Raw genomic sequence first — 20,209 nt, forward strand, 5'->3', positions numbered from 1 at the left:
GCCGGATCCACTGGCTTTCTTCTGCCAGTCTGTCTCTAGAACGTTTTCGCCCCAGCAAGCACAGTTTACCTCTAACGTACTGCAACATTCTATAGTGTGTGGTTCCTAAAACTTAGATCAGGGGCGATTCCTTCAGCACTCGCATTCAGTCCGAGCTTGCTCTCTTTGGATAACAACTTCCACGGAAGCTTAAATTCGAACTTTCCTTCTTCCCTTTTAGTCTAATGAACCCTCTACTGGAACAAGGAGCTTGGTAACTCCATTTAATTAAACTACTATTTATGAATCTCCAACATGATCCAGGGAAAAGAGGTCAGTGACTTACTTTTACTGAAACTGTCAAAGCTACGATAAGAAATGTGGTTTACTGGCAGTGACTAGTTTCGGACATGACGTCCATTATCAAACCATCATCTTCATCGTAAGTACCGAAACAGAACAGAACCAATACATCTGCAAGTAACCGCAATTGAAAATCGTGAGTAACATGTACGAAATCATCTACAACATATTATCAGCGCTTTTTGTCACATAGCACCAGAACAATTGACACATGAAGTTACAGCAACTTATTTTGCAAGTTTTCTGAACAATTTCGAGTAATGGCTCTTCATCGAATTAGAAATATCCTTCCATGGTATTAAACATCTCAATTTTACGACGTCTGCCGCGTCGGCGTCTTAGTAGAAACATAATTATTACTTTGCAACGAAACGATACACATCATAAAAAATAATTACATCGTAAGAAAAGTGACATATTTAAACAACTCATTGACGAATAGTCCGACTAAGCACGTTACCAAACGAGTGAATGGCTTTAATACCATGAAATGAATGATATCTTTGCCTATTTATAACTAAGAAAAAGTACATGTCTGTAATCTACAGTCTGCCTGGTTATTGTAACGGCTTTGTTCTGCCATATAAAATATACACTGTTTTTGGGAGAAGGAATTCTGGTCTGATGAAGGTTCAACAACAAAAATAGCTACTGTAGAACCAGCTTTTGTATCGGTGATTCTATTCACATCGAACACACAGCTATATATTTCTCACACATAGACAGCGTCCTTTTATTGCTAACAGTATGTGAGTAGCGTGTGTGCGCGAGTGTGTGTGTGTGTGTGTGTGTGTGTGTGTGTGTGTGTGTGTGTGTATGTGTGTGTGTCTACATGCCTGCACGCTCTCGCAGAGCTGAAAAGGGTAATTGCGACCAGCATTCCGAGTAGCTTACTACTCGCGAAACACAATGCAGCTGGAACGCTGACAGCGTGCAATTTTCCGACGATTGCCTAGTCTTACCGCAAGCAACTGCAGTTCCAAGAATCTTAAAGAATAAGGACATTCCAATACATCGTTTTCGTTTTACTCGTACCCTGGTTCTAACGAATTCTACGAGCAAGATGCCACCCTCTCCGGTCCCCGCGAATCGAAGAAAGGAAATGTCACAGGAACTTAGTAACACGCACGGAACTGGAAGACACGAATCTGAAGCGAGACGAGAGCAAGGGGAAGAGGTTCGGTTTGAACAGCACGTATTAATTGACGAAAGTGATCGGACGACAGGAGAGGCATTACTGAATGCACGTCTACCACTGACAATTTCTGTAAAAATAAGGGCGCTATCGGGTGTGAGGAAAAAGGATCCAAAATAAATTATAGTGTAGATATTTTTGTTCGCAGCGCTCTGCCACACACATCACGCTTCACGACGGCGTCCAATGTTCTGGAAGGAGGAGACAAGAGAGAGAAGTCGAGTCCATTCGACGTCATCTTACGCACGAAGTGGTCCGGCCGTGTGACGCGCGAGATTCTAGGCAGACTTTTAACTCGAAGGCCGCGTCCCCCGACCGCATTCCAAAACGCGGGACCGCAAGCGGGCGGCGCTGCTCCTTTGGACCCCTCTCCGTGGCACGCAGCCAGTGGTCTGCATGGGGAAATACGCAACGCAAACGGCTCGGAGCTGGACCCACATCAGCCTACTTGAGGCGCAACAACCTGGGGCTCGCTACTGGTGCAATATCTGTACAGTCAACTGAAGATTAGTGCACCTGTAAAATATTCCTACATAAAGTAAGTACTTGTGAGTGCACAAACCACACAGTGTGTGATTCGTGTTCCAAGCACATAAATCACCTACTGCGCCGGATCTTTGCTTCAACAGTTTCTTAACGATATTTTTCATTAAACAAAACAGGCGTTTTTTAATTAAACTTCCGCTATTTGAGAGGTCCCCCATGAAAAACTAGCGATCGTAGGACAATGAAAGGTTATGAAAACATTTTTAAGGAGAAGCGGAAGGGAAATAACGAATTAACTATTGAAAGAAACACATTTTAATTTCCGTATGAGAGGACAACATTTGTGAATTGCGTAAAATGTTTACGTTCCAGTTTATACGAGTTGCTCAATGTGACGACCATCTCCATCCACGACAGCCTGGAACAGCACTAGAGATTGTTCATAGAAATACTCAGCTGTCACGATACAGCTCATGCACTCTTGAAAATCGCAGACTGCGTCCACCATTCTCAGCCGAGGCAACAGTAACTTAAACAATTTGTTTTTTTTTCCATAATGGATCAACGAAGTTTAAACAATTTGTGATGTAATTGGCCGTCAGCCTCTACCAGGATCAATTTCCAAATCGCCAGTTAATTCGAACTTCCGAATCATGTTCTTGAACCCAAATCATGACGCTAACACTACAAACAAAGCAAATCCTGTACTTTGAACATCATTCCTATAAAGCTGGGTAAACATACGTCAAATAGTTCTGCGTCTATACTGGCGCAAGCACCGAAAGTTTAATTATAACACTCCTGTAAATGAAAGTTCAGTGTTGCTGGAGCGACAGAAATTCGTTCATAAGAAACTACATCAGTTGTAGGTATGTGCACATGTAGTATGCGATTATTGGTACACAAAACTCACAAGTAACGCTAATTTTGACAATGCAGTGCGTATATGCTGAATTTTCTCGTCAAGTGAACATTCTGTCTCTCCGAGTGCGTTTTCATGTAGTCAGTGGTTCGCTGGAATCCACTGAAGGCACTCAGAACTATGGGACCCAGCGTTACGTGAAATATTTATGAAAAAAATGTCCAGTCATGGTAGACGATAAGTAGGCAAGGGAAACCTGATCAGAGGAAGAATATTAGGTAGTTGTACGTAGGAAAATAAGGTACTAAGGAGATATTAAGCAGACTGTGTATGGTTATAAAGTATCTCAAGTGGTTATAAGGTTAACAACTGCGTTTGAATCATACGAAACAGTAACTGATCCATAAGTTTCATCTAAATTTTCGTGATTTTTATGCGGAATATTCCAGAATGACACAATCTAGAGTGAAAATAATACTGTGACCATAGTGACTCGTGTGAGTGCGAGTTGAAACAGCCACAAACAGTGACTATATTTACAAACTATGTTCGTCTGTGTTATTGAATATAAACCACATACATTCTACTACCTGTCTGAATAAAAAATGAATAACCTACAGCTAAAATTTAATCTAACAGATGACATGGGATTGGTACTGATCAGATGAACACAGCTCATATCCTTTCCTTGTTTACCTGTATATTGTGCGATCTTCTCCCCCCCCCCCCCCCCCCCCCCCTCCAATAAATACTTCCCGACTGCCATCAATTAAATTTGCGATCACTAATATCCTTGAAATATTAGACGAGTGAATGGGTAACCTTACACTGGACAGGATACTTCGGAAAGACTTGGCAGATATTAACTTAAGCGAATATGGCCGTTTGTCGTCAATAACGATAGGCATGAAAGGGGAGCGATAGTTGAGAAGCAAGTTAGACGGGGTTGTAGTCTAGTCCCAGTGTTGTTCAACGTGTACATTCAGCAAGCATCACAGGATACCAACAAAATATACGGAAAAAGAGGATCAAAATTCAAGAGAAGAAATAAAATCTTCGCAGTTTGCCGATGATGTATAAGGGGCGATCAGAAAGTTCCCGTTCGAACGCCGTGAAGTCCAGAATCTATATGACAATCGGTCGAACTAGCCGTGAGCACTGAGGCAAATCATCCCACCGAAGCACCAGGTTGAAGATACCCGTTTGGTAAAACGCCGTGTCCGGCTTTGTGAAGAACTCCGTTACTACCTGCTGTACCTCCTCGTCCGACAGGATTCGTCGACCCTTCAAGGCATTTTTTGAGGGATTGATGGCGTGTTAAGCGCATGGGAGAGATCAGAACTATGGGGCAGGTGCTCGGTTATCTCCCACTTGTCCGTAATGAATGAGATTGGTCTCCCAGGTCGACCGGCTTCTTGTGTCGAATCACGAACAGCACGGAACTTGTTGTACCATTCCAAAATGGTGTTTTCGACACACATCCTGCCCCAGACACCTTCTTGATCCTCCAATGGGTGTCCGCCGGTGATCGTCCTTCGGCAGTCAAGAAAAGAATAAGAACACGTTGGTCCTGTTTGCATGCATTTTGCTAATAAGGTAGCCACAGTTCACGTTTCTGCATTTACTGCACGCACGTCGGAAAGACACGAATGCTCCACTAATCTCTTGGTTACATATCGGTGGTTACATACTCATATCGGAGTCGCACTACGTTGCACATACGCTGTAGCAGCACCCTCAAACGGAAACTTCTTGATCGCCCCTGATAAATCTATCAGAGACGCCAAAGGATGTGGAAGAGCAGTGGTACGGAATGCAAAGCTTCTCGAAAAGATGAACATGAACAAAAATATAACAAGGCTAACAGAATGTCACTGAAGTAAATCGGGCGATACTGAGGGATAACGAATAGGAAACGAAACACTAAACGTAGTAGATGAATTTTGCTATTTGAGCAGCAAAATAAGTGACGATAGCCGAAGTGGAGAGGATCTAAAATGCAGACTATCAATAGCGAGAAACGCATTCATGGAAAACAGAAATTTGTGAAAATTAAAAATAAGTTTAAATGTGATGAAGGCTTTTCTAAAGGTATTTATGTAGAGTGTAGTAGTGTACGGATTCATAAACGCGGACGGCAAACAGTTTACGCAAGAAGATAATAGAAGCTTTTGAAATATGATGCCAGAAAAGAATGCTGAAGATTAGGCGGGTAGATTGAATAACTAATGAGGAGGTACTGAATTGAATTGAGGGAAAAAGAAAGTTGTGGCAGAGATTGCCTAAAAGAAGGGATCGGCTGATAGGGCGCAACCTGAGGCATAAAGGAATCGTCATCTGGTAAATGGAAGGAAGTGTGCTGAAGGAGGGGGGGGGGGGGGGGGGGGGGAGGGAGGGAGGGGGACTGTAGAGGGAGACCAAGTCTTGACTACAGTAAGTTTTTTTATGCTTTCGGGACGTGCCCATTCAACCACCTCAATAGTGAAATGTCAGTTATGACGATGTGAACGTAAGGAAAACATAGCATGCAGTCCCCGAACGGAGAAAAATCTGCGATCCGGACGGCAATTGAGTCTGGGCCCCTTTGCTTGTTAATCCGAGCCTAACCCCGCAGCTACCGAGGCGGACTACAGTAATTTAGTTCGTTGCATGTTCCATAGTTCATCTGAACGACTACTTTATCGAACTGATGTGGGACGAGTCAGTATAGGATATGCATACAAGATTAATGTTAACATTAATAAACAAATTATTATTTTCAGTCCCGCTCATGAAACTACACTTGCTTTTTTTAATTGGCTACCAACTTTAAGAAGAAATTCGTCAGTGGAATAGAAAGAGTTGTCCAGGAGAAATTATTTTAAATTAGATCTAAAAACTGCTTTGATACCTGTCGGAGATTTTATGTTATTGAGCAAATGTTCAAAAATGTTTGTTGCTGCATACTGAACTCCTTTCTGAGCCACCGACAGCTTTAACAGTAGGTAATAAAGGTCATATTTCCCTCTGGTGTTGTAAGCATGTACATTACTGTTCTCCTCAAGTTGTGATGGATTGCTAACAACGAATTTCGTTACCGAATATGTATTTTGTGACGTAGCAGTTAAAATGCCTAGCTTGTTGTGGAGGTACCTGCATGTCCGTGTGTAAACACTACATATTATTCTTACTGCTCGCTTTTGTGTAATCAGTACTTCCTTTCTAAGTAGTGAATTGCCCCAGAAAATCACCCAATGAGGTTAATTGGTTTGTTTTCAAGATTAGCAATTGTACGAAGAGCAAAAGTATCGGATCTTAGTTGTTTGAGAAGCTCAGTCATATGCTTCTTCGAGTTCAATTTTTCATCGATATGTGCACCCAAAGATCTGGAGGATTCTACACTACTTACTGACTCCTGCTGGTGTGCTACATCAGTTGTTGGTTTGACTCTTATTAGTTGTACCCAGGACTCAATGTAGTGTGTTTTTCAAAAATTAGGGAGAGTCCATTTTCAGAGAACCACTCAATAATTATCTGGAAAATATCATTTACCAACTCTTCTGTTGCTTTCTCTCTAATGGGATTTATTATAACACTGTTATCGTGTGCAAAAAGTACCAATTTTGCTTGTTGAATTGTTAAGTGAAAGTTCATTTATATAATAGGAGTGGACCTAAAATTGAACACTGTGGATATCCCTTTGTGATTTTATATTTCCAGTTAATAAAATGAAGGAGGTTCCAATGGACGTAGGTTGCACTATTTGTGCGGAGATGAAGCGGCCTGCACAGGATAGATGGCGCGCAGAGCTGGTCAGCGTCACAACACAACGGTGGTACGATTGGTTGCCTCCTGCTTGAAGACGCGACAGCTCGGAAATAATGGTTTTCTGAGAAATGAAGAAGCGTACACTGGTAAAGCGGGCAGTACTAGAAAACGCTATGTCGTAGGAAAAAGTGCAGAATAGTATTTGCCGCAAACTTGTGTGACGCTTTGGGTAGCCGTCCGAGACCGGGCCCCGCACGGCGCGAAGAGAACTCGGGCGGCCAGCCCGCGCGGCGCGGCGGGAGGTGGAGCGGCGGCGCAGCTGCTGTTGCGCGCGTGTTTCCCTGCAGATGGCGCGCGTCTCCTTGAACTCGGCGCTGTGCGGCGCGCCTCGCTTCGGCAGCCGCGACCTCCCAGTTCCATGTACAAGAGACGCAAGGTCGAGCGTAGGAGGCGACACCGAGACGGGCGACAGCCGGGCCGCGTCGCACCGCCTCACCTCACCGACTCCCCGACCAACTCTGCACCCACCTCACCGTCCACCCATCTGCTCAACGTTTAGCATTCGCTGCAAGCGTTCGTAACTTGAGGTCAAAATGTCATACACAATGTACAATTTCCATTTCGGCATTTTTCGAGGTGCCGGCAATTAACACGGAAACCTCATCTACTAACTAGCCAACAGTATTCCACAATAGACTATACTAACTAGCTGAACGTGGAGATTGGACCCCTCTCGTAGGTTGTGTTCCAAAAGTGAACAGCACAGGGACAGAATTGATGACACTTCCTGCAGGATCTGACCATCATTTTGCAGGTCAATGCTCAAGCATGTACAGTGCAAAACTGTTACTGATCTGTTTGACTGGTGGGGCTGCTAAGTGCTATACCACCTACTGCATTCCCCTGACTTGAGCCCTCGTAAGTTCAACTCGATTTCTAAACTGAAGGAAACACTTCACGGCATTCGCTTCAGAACTGCTGTAAATTCGTCGGGCAATAGATCGCGTCGCTCGAATTGTCAACACAGCTGGCACTGCTAAGAGTATCCTACGCCTTCCACATCGCCACATCGCTGGCAACGGGTTATACACAATGCTGGTGACTACTTTGAAGGTCAGTAAAACTTTGAAACAAGTATCTATTTCGTACGAGCTGTAAATAAATAGTTGCCACTATTAAAGTTCCAACCCTCGTTCATATAAAAACTTCCATTAATTTCACCCTCCTAAATGTTTTAAAATCCTTGTAAATATCTTTATGTTAGCATTTTTTCATCTAATTTGGTTTTACTTGTCAAATTGGCTGAAGAGCAGATTGGCTGTATCCCTTCCCCGCCCATGTGGGGAGAGGGTGATGAAATAACAACAAAGTTACACTTTGTACGTAACATCCAATTTTTTACTGAAGCCATTCATTACAAAAATATTACGTTCAGTATTCCAATCTCAAGCTCGTTCCACCACAGTCATTAATGCCAAAGTGGAGTACGTGACAGAAGACTCCCCGAAGGTAACGCAATAAATATCTGAACCTCACGTCTAATCCTTTCAATTCCAGAAGATATGTGTCACTTGCTGGCAGACAACATCTGTCGGCAGCTAGAAGTGATCAACTTCAACCGTTGATGAAACCAGCTGTCTGCCGCTTTGAGGTACATCGGAATGGTCCATCTGGATATCACTGAACAGGCTGATATCAGTTGTGGGGAAAGCCTGGGACCAACTTGTCAAATGGGGGCTTCCCAGAGGACCGACACAATATGAATGCAGAGGAGAAAGGCGCAAGGCAAAAGGACGTCATGGAATTCTCCTTGTTGAAACTGCTGACAGCTTCGTCTAGACGAGCATTACGGAGAGACAGTTACGCTCAACATAGGTCCCTCACAAGGATCTCAAATCGACGATTAAGAAAGTTGCTTATCGCGGTTGGAGCTGTGAACGCACGTATCCCAGCACTATAAGGGCTGCCATATAACCGACGGTCTTTTCTCCTCCGTGGTTCGCCTCGGTGAGGTTCAGTAGACGTCATGTGACCTCCATCAATCGCATAAGGCAGGGACATGGGTGTTTCCACTCCCACCTACATCGGTTAAAATTTATTGCTTCTGGACACTGCGATAAAGACCAAACAGCAATGGCGGATCTGAACCACCTCGTACTGGCATGTACCAAAGACACGACAGTGGAAGCAGTCCTGTACAGGAAATTTCCTGCGATCGTTTACTCCCTCCCCACTAGCATAACTGCTTTTCTTTACCGGTTTTATATATATATATATATATATATATATATACTATGTGATCAAAAGTATCCGAACACCTGGTTGAAAATGACTTACATGTTAGTGGCGCCCTCTATCGGTAATGCTGGAATTCAATATGGTGTTGGTCCACCCTAAGCCTTGATGACAGCTTCCACTCTTGCAGGCGTACGTTCCATCAGGTGCTGGAAGGTTTCTTGGGGAATGGCAGCCCATTCTCCACGGAGTGCTGTACTGAGGAGAGGTACCGACGTCGGTCGGTGAGGCCTGACACGAAGTCGGCGTTTCAAAACATCCGAAAGGGGTTCTATAGGATTCAGATCAGCGTTCTGTGCAGGCCGGTCCATTGCAGGGATGTTATTGTCGTGTAACCACTCCGCCACAGGCCGTGCATTAGGAACAAGTACTCGATCGTCTTGAAAGATGCAACCGCCATCCCCGAATTGCTCTTCAACAGTTGGAAGCAAGAAGGTGCTTGAAACATAAATGTAGGCCTGTGCTGTGATAGTGCCACGCAAGCCCCCTCCATGAAAAACACGACCACACCATAACACCACCGCCTCCGAATTATACTGTTGGCACTATACACGCTGGCAGATGCTATTCACCGGACATTCGCCATATCCACACCCTGCCATCGGATCTCCACATTGTGTACTGTGATTCGTCACTCCACAAAACGTTTTTCCACTGTTCAGTCGTCCAATGTTTACGTCACTTACACCAAGCGAGGCGTCGCTTGGCATTTACCGGCGTGATGTGTGGCTTATGAACAGCCGCTCGACCATGACATCAAAGTTTCCTCACCTCCCGCCTAACTGTCACAGTACTTGCAGTGGATCCTGATGCAGTCTAGAATTCCTGTGAGATGGTCTGGATTGATGTCTGCCTATTACACATGACGACCCTGTTCAACTGTCCGCGGTCTCTGTCAGTCAACAGACGAGGTCGGCCTGTACACTTATGTGCTGTAGGTGCCCCTTCACGTTTCCACTTCACTGTCACATCGGAAAGAGTGGATCTAGGGATGCTTAGCAGTGTGGAAATCTCGCGTACAGACGTATGACCCAAGTGACACCCAATCACCTGACCACGTCCGAAGTCCGTGAGTTCCGCGGAGCGCTCCATTCTGCTCTCTCACGATGTCTAATGACTACTGAGGTCGCTGATACGGAGTACCTGGCAGTAAGTGGTGGCACACTGCATCTAATATATGAAAAACGTGTGTTTTTGGGTGTGTCCGGATACTGGACTTTTTAAAAGACACCGGTATCCACCTTTAATTATAAATTGCTGTGGATCTCGTCCTCATATAGAACCACCCCACTTCGAAAACCGGGTCTAACTTGGTGTTTTTATTTTATAATAATTCTTTATCTTTGCAGGTCAAACTCTCACCATTGTTCTGTTGTGAAATTTACAAATCTGTTAACTCGGTACTATTGTAACTACTATTAGCTGTAATTGTGTTCGTCATTTTTTGTTTTTTATTTTACATTAAGAACTTACGTTTGTACCTCCAACTATCATTTGTGTTCTCCGTTGAAATTTGCAATTATGTTAACATGGCACTGTTGTAATTACTGCTGGCTGTATGGTCACTGCTTCCAAAGGCCAAAATAGGTAAATAAAAAAACGAACAATCGAGCACCTATGCCATGTCCATACTGCTATGAGTCATGCAGTGATCAAGAGTCGATGGAGGCGAAGGCCATCAGAGATGAAACACGGATTGGGGAAGGAAGCCCTCCGCGCTTTCAAAAGAACTACCCCGATATTCACTTTAAGCGATTTAGGAAAATCACGGAAAAACCTAGAGCAAGAGAATACGAACCGCTACCCTCTGTAACATGAGTCCAATGTCTTACCAATGTGCCTCCTCGCTCGATGCTTTCGTCTTATGCCTGCAAACGAATCATTCTTGCTTTGTTAGCGCGAAGAAGAGAAAGTCAGTTTCCTCACACAGATTAACAAATACGTGTCAGATTGCATCGTATACAAATAAGGGAAGTCTGAACAGCACAGCTGAATTACTCATTCTCGACAAAGTAAAACTACCTTTATACCGCTACATAACACAGCCATCTTCTCAAAATAATTTTCTGTATCAGGAAACTGACTTTGGAATGATCTTCTTCAAAATCACAGAGAAATTAAGTGACTTCCTAATTTCAAAAACACAGCTAATGGCCCATCTCCTACTGCAATAGGTATCTTTTCTATTTATTTGTCTGCTCACTCTTGTCAACTACATCTCCCCCACCACTTTTGCCTCCACCTTGTGACAGAGTCCTGTAATGAAAGTCTGTCCTTTCTTAGGGCTGTTGTCATTGTCATTTCAATCATCTCTTTCTTCGCCTTCCCATGGATTCAAATGTGATAAACTAATCAATATTACTGATATTCTCGACACCTTTTATTGTTATTACTATTCATTCTTTCTTTCTTTTCTCAGGCGTTATGTCTGGTCAAAAATGGAAAGTGACGCGGACCTTGATCAAGCGTGACTTCCTTTTAACTGTACGGTATATGTTATATTGCATTTAGGAACTTTCGGGTAATTGAACGTGTATCAATAATTACGGACTTCTGTAGTTGTATATGCAAGTTTGGATGTAGCTGTATTGCATTGATGTACTGGTGGATATTGTGTGGTATGACTCCTGTAGTTGATAGTATAATTGGTATAATGTCAATTTTATCCTGATGCCACATGTCCTTGACTTCCTCAGCCAGTTGGATGTATTTTTCAATTTTTTCTTCTGTTTTATTATCATTATTATTATTATTGCCCATTAGTATTATTATCCACTGTTATTGTTTGTGTTGGTAACTGTAATTGTTCTCCTAATAATTTCTCAGATGTAGATAATAGAACTAGAAGTGTGTGTGATGACTGAGAACTTTTTCTAATAAATTTTAGTATCTGTTGTTCTCGGTTTGATGTAAGAGAGGGCAATAAGAAGGCTCTGATCTGGTCATACGAAATAAACAATAAATGAATAAGTAACGTGATGCAGAAATGGTTGTATCTAGAAGGAGAGGGATTCAAATAAATGTTCTAATTGCAGCATTAGTGGTTTCCTCAAATCAATCTCCTCTACATTCTCCTAGAAGTAGTAAAAGTTGTATGTGTCCTCGAGCATACAGATCTATTTCTCGCGTCTGCAAACAAAATTTTGTATTTAAGGCCCGCAGAGGCGTTATGGGTTTCATAAACAACACGATTCCTTGTAGCGGATGATCGACTCCTGCATATGAACATGCCTCACATACATCAGTCTCAGGTCTAGTCCCTTCACTAACACTGGATAATAGTGACATTACCAGAATTCTAATTCCATGAGACTGTGTGCACTCTATAGGTGACAATGGTTAACATATATACCAGCAGTAAATAACTACAATTACCATTAATAACTGTTTTTCTGCTGCTTCGTTGGTATGAATATTTACCACATCATATTTTATAGCAGATTTACAAATACATAATCAGGTTTGTTGTATTCCCAAAGGGTACATCTTGAAATGTATTTCATTGTTGGGTTTGAAAAAAACCTGTTGTCATTTACAGTGTTTCTTAATGATCAGCACACGGCCGTTACATATGGCACGTACTAACATATGACAGCTTCATAAGGCACTCGTCTCTTCGATATTATCATAATGCGTGCGTATATGACCTTCATAAGTTGACCCGAAATTTGGAAACAAACCAGCTGGCACGGCCGAAATCAGTAAAATTCCAAGAGTAGCGCCAGGCGACCTCGACTTCAGGTACCTTGACCTGACGAAGGATGTTTTCCCGGTGCCACCACAACAAAAACCGAATACAGCATCGAAGGCGACTTTGAATAATCATTTCATACGACTCGGTACTACGGTGCCAGCTATGATTACGAACATAATCGGTGATCGAGAGCAGAATAAAGGCTGATGGAATGTGATTCTCGCGAATTGGGAGTATTACGAAGACGCCAACTAATACACAATGAGTTAAAGGAAACTTCAGCAACATATAAAATGAAAGTACATCTTGAGTGCCGTAACAAAAAACCAATGTCAATTATTCCTTCCAATAAGCGGAGAAGAAAACCAAGGATGCACAGTGCAGTTTGGGAATAACGGCACTTCAGACATGAAACTCGACGAAAAAGAAGACATGAACAAAAATATAAACAAAAGGAAGACAAAGACAGTAAACATGCTTGTAAATGTATAAAGCTATCTTCACAGCACAGCAAATATAGATTTCCTGTGTTGGCTATAAGAATCGCTTGGGCAGAGAAGCATTGTACTACATAGGCTTTTAAAAACTGTATCAAACAAAAGGTTAATAATACTATTATACTGTGTTACGATCGCTTCATGCACAGGAGTTAACGTATGACTATCCCGTCAGGTTTCGCCACTTCTGCGATATCATCAGTAGTTTTCTTTCCTTTTGAAGTATAATAAATGCTGTTGAAAACTAATGTTTTGTTTGTATTTACATCCTATCTCAACAGCATTATCTAGCGCAGGGCGTTTTCTACTAAGCGGCAAGAAAATCGTTTAGATAAAATGCAAATATAAAAATAAGTTTTATGATGGTCTTGCACGAGTGTTAAACTTTTTGCCAAGGTAAATTTAAGAAAACAGTGATCATTTCATAACACTTGCAAAACACTTATGGGAAACCATTAACAAACCATCATTTTTCATAAAGTGGTCATTAAATGTGGCATACTGTTATTACATGGAAATACTGTGAAGGTGAACTACTTGTGGTTCCCAGTAAGATGACTGTAAGGTCAAGTCAAGTTTTATGCTGCATCCTTCCTCCCAGTGTTGTTTTCCGATGACGTAGAGTTTCTGCTGAGTTTGAAAGGTGCTGATAGGATCTGAGACGAAGAGTTGAGTCGGTCGGTGAGATGCGCGCTGATGCCTCAGAAAGAAACTGCAGGTGAAAGGCAGATGTCCAGTTTCGAGAGGAGATGAGGGTCTTCGTCCCGTCGACGACGAGGTCATTAGGGACGGAACACACGCTCGAACAGGTGAAGGAAATCGGCTATGACCTTTTCAAACGAACCATGCCGGCAAAGTAAAGCGTTTGTGAGAAACCCCAGCGACCCTAAAGTCTGGGTAGTCAGTCGGAGATCTGAACCGTTGCCCTCCGTCAGGCGCCTCCTTTCACACGTAGTTGCAAACTTCAAGACTTCTCTTATTAAAGTGGCTTCTGTGTTTGATATTAAATACTTTACTTGAACATCTTGCACCGTAGAAGCAAGAAATGCAAGGGCCGGTAAGCATCCCTACACGGTAACGCATTCACAAAACTAATAGAATAAATTCTGTATACGTGATGACAGTACAACAAAACACACAATTCAACAGTGCCTCACACTTTTAAGAAAAAGCGTGTCTAACGCTGCACTGTACGCCATCATTTACTTCCTTCAAAAGAACACATTATTGGGAAGATAAATCGGGATAGCTACATTTTTGTTCGTTTGACAGGGGTAAGATTACTATAACGAAATTTCACATAAAATTGTTACATGGAGTGGCTGAGTATTCCAGAAGAAAAGTTTGCAGTTTACACATGGAAACATATGATTTGTCGTTTGTCGTTTTTGTTGGACCCTTAATAAATAAACGGAATAAACTGATTTTATTCAAAGACACATAATCCTAGTTTATTGTTGTCTTTTGCTAACACACTGCTACTTATATCTACGCGTATATGCTTAAATACTAGATGAGTACACATAACTGTAAAATTTTCATGTCGATAATACTGCATCTAAAAATCCTTGAAAATATGACCTTCCATGTTAAAGCCAATAAACGAAATACTATTGTATTACATGCCATAAATGAAAGATTTCCTTTAACGCCTACGTCTCATACCTACAAATCGTAAATAACTTTCATTATCACGCAGTAAAAGTTTACGAATTCATTAAATGGCCTCATAAGCTCCCCAATAGCTAAGCTCAACTCTGTTTAGTCCCCAGAATAAGGTGTATGCAGCATGTGTGTGTATCGTACACGACTGCCACTAGTAACTTCAAATAGCAGATTTTTCTATTTTCTGTTATGGACAAAACCGTGAATTAAATGAATAAGAATTGAATTAAATGTGGTCACGAGGGTGTTTGTGCTTAATTTTCCATTTTCATGCGTTATCTCGGTACACAGGTAGAGAACAACTGGAGGAAAGCACTATGCTACAATGATATTTGCCTCAGGGTTGTCATAAGGGTATTTTACAAAAACAAATACGTGACTTCTCAGTATTTGGAAACCAAATTATCCAAGAGTCAGTATTCATTTCATGATGTACTTCGTTCTGATACAGTTTGGGATACAAAAAAAGCGATGCGCCTTTACTGTACGGACAGATTAGCTGTAGGTGACAGTGTTTCCTGTCATACACAAACTGCAGCCCTCTCTCATAGATATTAATGATTTCTCGATCCTATTTCGAGCATCAATATTTCATCAATGCTTACCGTAATTAAAATCTGAAAGAAATAAAAAAAAGTCTTCAGAGCTCTTTCTTTAGATTGTACGGTCATTACGCGTGCTTCTCTTGACTTGCTCAGTGAATCTCGATTACGTTCAACCCGCACATACAAAAACGCAACGTCAGACATCAAAGCTTGACACTTCTTTCAATAAGTAACGTCCCATAACTGAATATTAGAATTCTGGGGCGTCACTATGGTAGGAAAAAAAGCTACCTGGAACAGGCGAGATCTTGTAGTGAACGAAACGTTCAACAGTCACAGCTGAATTTTATTAGAATGCTTCACACAGGTCCCTGTATAACAATTCGACAAGTAAAGCATTCTCGATCACACCACACGATACTTATCTACAGAGATGTAACTTATTCGTTAGTCGACGTGAGTTACGAATATTGTACATGCTGTTACAAGTTAAATTAGCACAATTAAAAACAGTATAAACGAAATGGTCGGTTATTAGCTGTTATACGCGCTGAGCGAACGGAACTGAACTCATCAATAAAGGCAGCTAGAACATTTTATCTGCTAGATATTTGATACAAATTTAAAAGAAAATTTAACTGAGACCGTCCAAAGTATTATAACGTCAAACAATTACTTGTCCTCCTGAAATGTCTAACACTGTGATGATGGTTGCAAACAGCCAGTATCAAACACCATTCGCCTTTCATGCTGTTGTTTACTACTTACGTATCTGTACACTGAAATTGGCAGTTTCTGTTGACACTGAAGCCTAACAAATATATCGTCGTGTGCTAATGAAGCGGTAATAAAGTTGAAAACAATTTTGTCCTGCAAGGGAGAGGTTCAATGCACAGTTGAAGGTAGCAAGTAAACACCAAATACTAAATAGCGTTTACTGTGGGAATCGAACCCTCTGAGCAGGCCTGCCGACTGCGGTAAGGCACGCAGAATATGGGCGGAGCTACCCCGACCCCGGTGCAGAGCGACAACGCCAATGGACAAGGGTGGCACTAGCTGCCCCCACTCCGGAGCGCAGCCCCCATCCGTCTGCAAATTCCTGTCGGACGCCCGCTCTTGCCCTTGACACCCAACTGCACGGGGTGAGAAGGGATGTAAACAAACGGCGTGCGCTGCACGGCCACACCCCCGTTTCCCCGTGGCACAGGTTCCTGCGCTATCAACAATGGTAAGGCAACGGCAGAGCATTTCTGCGGCCTGTTGCAAATATACGTTTACATGTGGGAACCGCACGCACGGTGCTGTCAGTGAAGCGCAAATGGAGCAACGGCAAAGCAAACAGGTTTCATTTTAACTACAATGTATCCTAACCAATCGCTATAGATTGACTTCGGGAAAAATAGCAATTCGGAGTAAATTAGAGAGCGCATTAAAAAATAATAATAATAATGTGTTCCACCCAGTGTCCGTGTTCGCCTCAGATGAAGCTGGAAAAAAAATTGTTTATTCACCGGTGAACGAAACTCTATCCTCGGAGACTTCTTAAAATGTAGTAAACGTCGCCACAATGGAACAAAAAGTCGAAGATGGCAAGGCATGAAACGGTGCGAAACCTTATGCACACTGCGAGCCCGACGAGACGAAAAAGCTAACGCCCATCCAAAAATAGAAACAAAACTTCTGGAACCTCTGGCTATTACGAGACGCTGGGACTGCGGCGAATGCAGAAAACTACTTACACGTTCTTACTGCAAGACGAATGTAATCTGTGAATGCAATGAACATACTACATAATGCAGTGAAAAACCTTTTTAAACACACATTCGCGAAGAATAACACTGGCGTCCAATTACAAGTTATAACAAACTGGTCGTGCGGCATCTTTCTCGAAGCCAAACACGATGTGCTAATAGTCACACACTGCGTCAATCACTATTTTGGTGGACGTGTTACTTAAATCACTAATTATGTTTTCGCGTAAATAACTGGGAAAACATTGATATTTTATATTTTACATACTGCAAATCAAATAGCAACCCTTTGTCCAAAGCGCACAGCGAGAAACACGCATCCACACAACGAACGTTAATGTTCTGTTTTGACAACAATCAACTAAGACCGATGAAAAAATATTTACAGTTCACTCATTCGCAAAGTTATACAGTATGTGAAACAAATGTTATGGCAACACACGGCGTGTTTCCATGGAGATGGCAGCACATGTGCTTAATCCAGACGAAATTAATCCCGAGTTTTGTATGTTATTGTTTAAATGCTTTAAATGACCAGTAACTCACGACAGCATTAATCAAACTCAGGCTGAAATAACACAGCGAATGCATTTTGCAGCGCTTCAGCGGATGACGAGACACAATACAGCAGAAACATTTAAGGAATTCGGAGATTTGACGTGGGGCTCCGCAGGGTTAAGTCGCTTTTTCAACTCACCTGTCTCGCGGGTCAATCCACGTTGTTTTCTTGCTATTATGATCGATGAAGTAGATCTTCCCATCGTAGTCCGTTCCAAAATCCCAACCGTCGGGCAGAGGTATCTCTCCATTTCGTCTCCTTGGCATATTTCACTAGTTAAATCCATCCAAAAGTATAGCAACTGGCAATTCACAATCTAGCTACTCCGCCATGTTGAATACCTCATTATCATGAGAAGCGTGACGTCACCTTCAACTCATGTTCACCAGCCAATCAGCGCTCAGATGCCTTGGCAAAGGAATGCGCGTATTAACATAACCATGAAGCAACTTGAATGACTGCTGTTCGGCCTCCTGTGGCCCCGTGGACTCCAGCAGAGACTACGAATAGCCCTCTCCAAACAAGTTGGTCGTCGAACACGGCAAAGGCGGAGACACTCGCCCTCTTTTTTCGTTCCCGCACAACGCTGAACACGTACTTTACGCTATACACGGCAAACAAATGTTAACTGTCGTCGTACAAGGTTGTCAAATACCCTTACGCAATTCAATGCACAAATGTACACAACGAAATCACGCTCGTATGAAGTAAACACAGACAGTTCGGCGCTCGGCGCAAGAGTGCAATGGGGCACCTGCGGCCGCTTTGCGCGTCGGCTGCTCACAGTTGACGCATACCTCACCCACTTCGCTGCTGCGCCTCGAACCAGCGCCATCTGTGATGAAACATCTCAACTGCGTGCTTTAAGGCCAAACCCAACATCTGATTTCAAAACACTGCTGGCGAGTTGCTACGACTTCTCTCTGGCAAATCACGTAAGAAATGAACGTGTTGTGTTATCGAATGATACACTGCAGGCGTTCGTCTCTCTATAAGTCTACTGTTCGAGACAGCTTCGTCAGTAGTTAGACTGTTGTTATAGGCGTTACGTTTACATACAATATTTTGGATAATGCAATAGAAATATGCGAGACCAGCAATTTTATTGCGAAATGAGAAGAATGAAATAGATAACTGTGGAATATTAACGATAGTTCTCTAAATTATGCGTTCTCGTCGAAGCACGGATGAAAAAATCGAATAGCTTAGTCGCTTTTCCTGTGTCTTGAAATGCTCTATATTAATTTTGGGGGAAAATATTTTTCCAGCTTTTCCTTTTACGCTCGATCCCCTGCTTCTTGATACATTTTATCATTTTCGCTTCTTTTTTCATTTTGTTCTGAGTGAGGCGTAAAATGTGTCGCGGATTGACTCAGATTTCTGTATTGATATTGTGGTCTACATTAATACTAAGGCAAGGCAACTATAATGTTTGTTAAATGTCATTTGAATGGTTGTTCGTGCCACAAAAAAAAAAAAAAAAAAAAACGAAATGAGGGAAATTCAGAAAAAAAAATCAGGCCAGCAAACCGATACGCTAAAGCTGGAGGACCATATACAGTGAAGATACTTCTAGCTGTGATGACACTGCCTTAGTGAGGGAAATGAAATTGTATGAATCTATTTCGTGTATTGTTGTGGTGGTTTCATGCAACTTGATGAAGCTTAATGATACACCATTATAATCAGTGCAGCTTATAAAGCTTAGTAATACACCATTGTAATCAGTGAATGTCTGTAGAGGGACTATGACATCATCTGCGACATGCGTAGCCGAAAGTAAGTCTTACTAGGCGACCGAAGTCTCTGCTTTCACTACACTATCTTATCGATGCTTTCCCTTTCGTCCGCAGTGATGCGTCATTTGAAGGATGTGTGTCTGCAATAGCGTTCTGAAAGGACCGAAGGTGTGACTCACCGTGTCCCTTAAGAATTCCTGCGTCCATGGTTTCGTGCAAATGCGATTTTACAACCGATGTCTTTTGACGACAGCACATGCCCTTATTTAACGCCGATGACGGCTAGGAGTGGCAAATTGACACGACCCTTTTCAGTGTGTTCTGAGGTACGGCAGGCAAGAAGGTTCTTATCCTGGAAAGAACACAAAAGAGTTAAGTGATAACGTTTCAGATGCGGGAGGGGGAGGGGGCTATGAGAGTCATGACCTACCCCCCCCCCCCCCCCCCCCCGCTACTCCCACCTTTCCGTCACTGCCAAAGAATTTCTGTTTTTCCGTATATCAGTTTCCAAACTTCCCAGCCATCTTTCAGAGAACAAGGTAGCACACAAAATCAGAGTCACTAAGACGGTAGGAAATTCAGTAAAATTGCGGGCTATATTAAATACAGCATACTTTTCAGTCGGTTGCTGGTAGCCAACGTGCTATGATCTCACGGACTGACCGGCCACAGAAAACATTTTAATTGGTAGTCAAATTAAATCAGGTAATACTGGGGGAATTGGATTAGGAAATGGCACACCAGAGGTACTAAATACGTTTTTCTGTTTGGGCAGCAAAATAACTGAAGATTGTCGAAGTAGAATGTAAAATGCAGACTGGCAATAGGAAGA

General features: G+C 42.4%; 1 protein-coding gene across 1 annotated transcript in view; it reads right to left on the minus strand.

Annotated features, from left to right (window-relative positions):
• The window catches only part of LOC124621931 (protein kibra), a 203,782-nt gene extending 185,377 nt beyond the window's left edge, over positions 1–18,405 (minus strand). Inside the window, exon 1 of the mRNA XM_047147438.1 lies at positions 17,777–18,405. Within this exon, the coding sequence (XP_047003394.1) occupies positions 17,777–17,904 (128 nt within the window). The 5' untranslated portion in view covers positions 17,905–18,405. The remainder of the gene's footprint in view (positions 1–17,776) is intronic.
• Between the last annotated feature and the right edge of the window lie 1,804 nt (positions 18,406–20,209).

Source organism: Schistocerca americana, chromosome 7 (assembly GCF_021461395.2).
Source record: "Schistocerca americana isolate TAMUIC-IGC-003095 chromosome 7, iqSchAmer2.1, whole genome shotgun sequence".
In the NCBI taxonomy this organism is placed as follows: domain Eukaryota; kingdom Metazoa; phylum Arthropoda; class Insecta; order Orthoptera; family Acrididae; genus Schistocerca; species Schistocerca americana.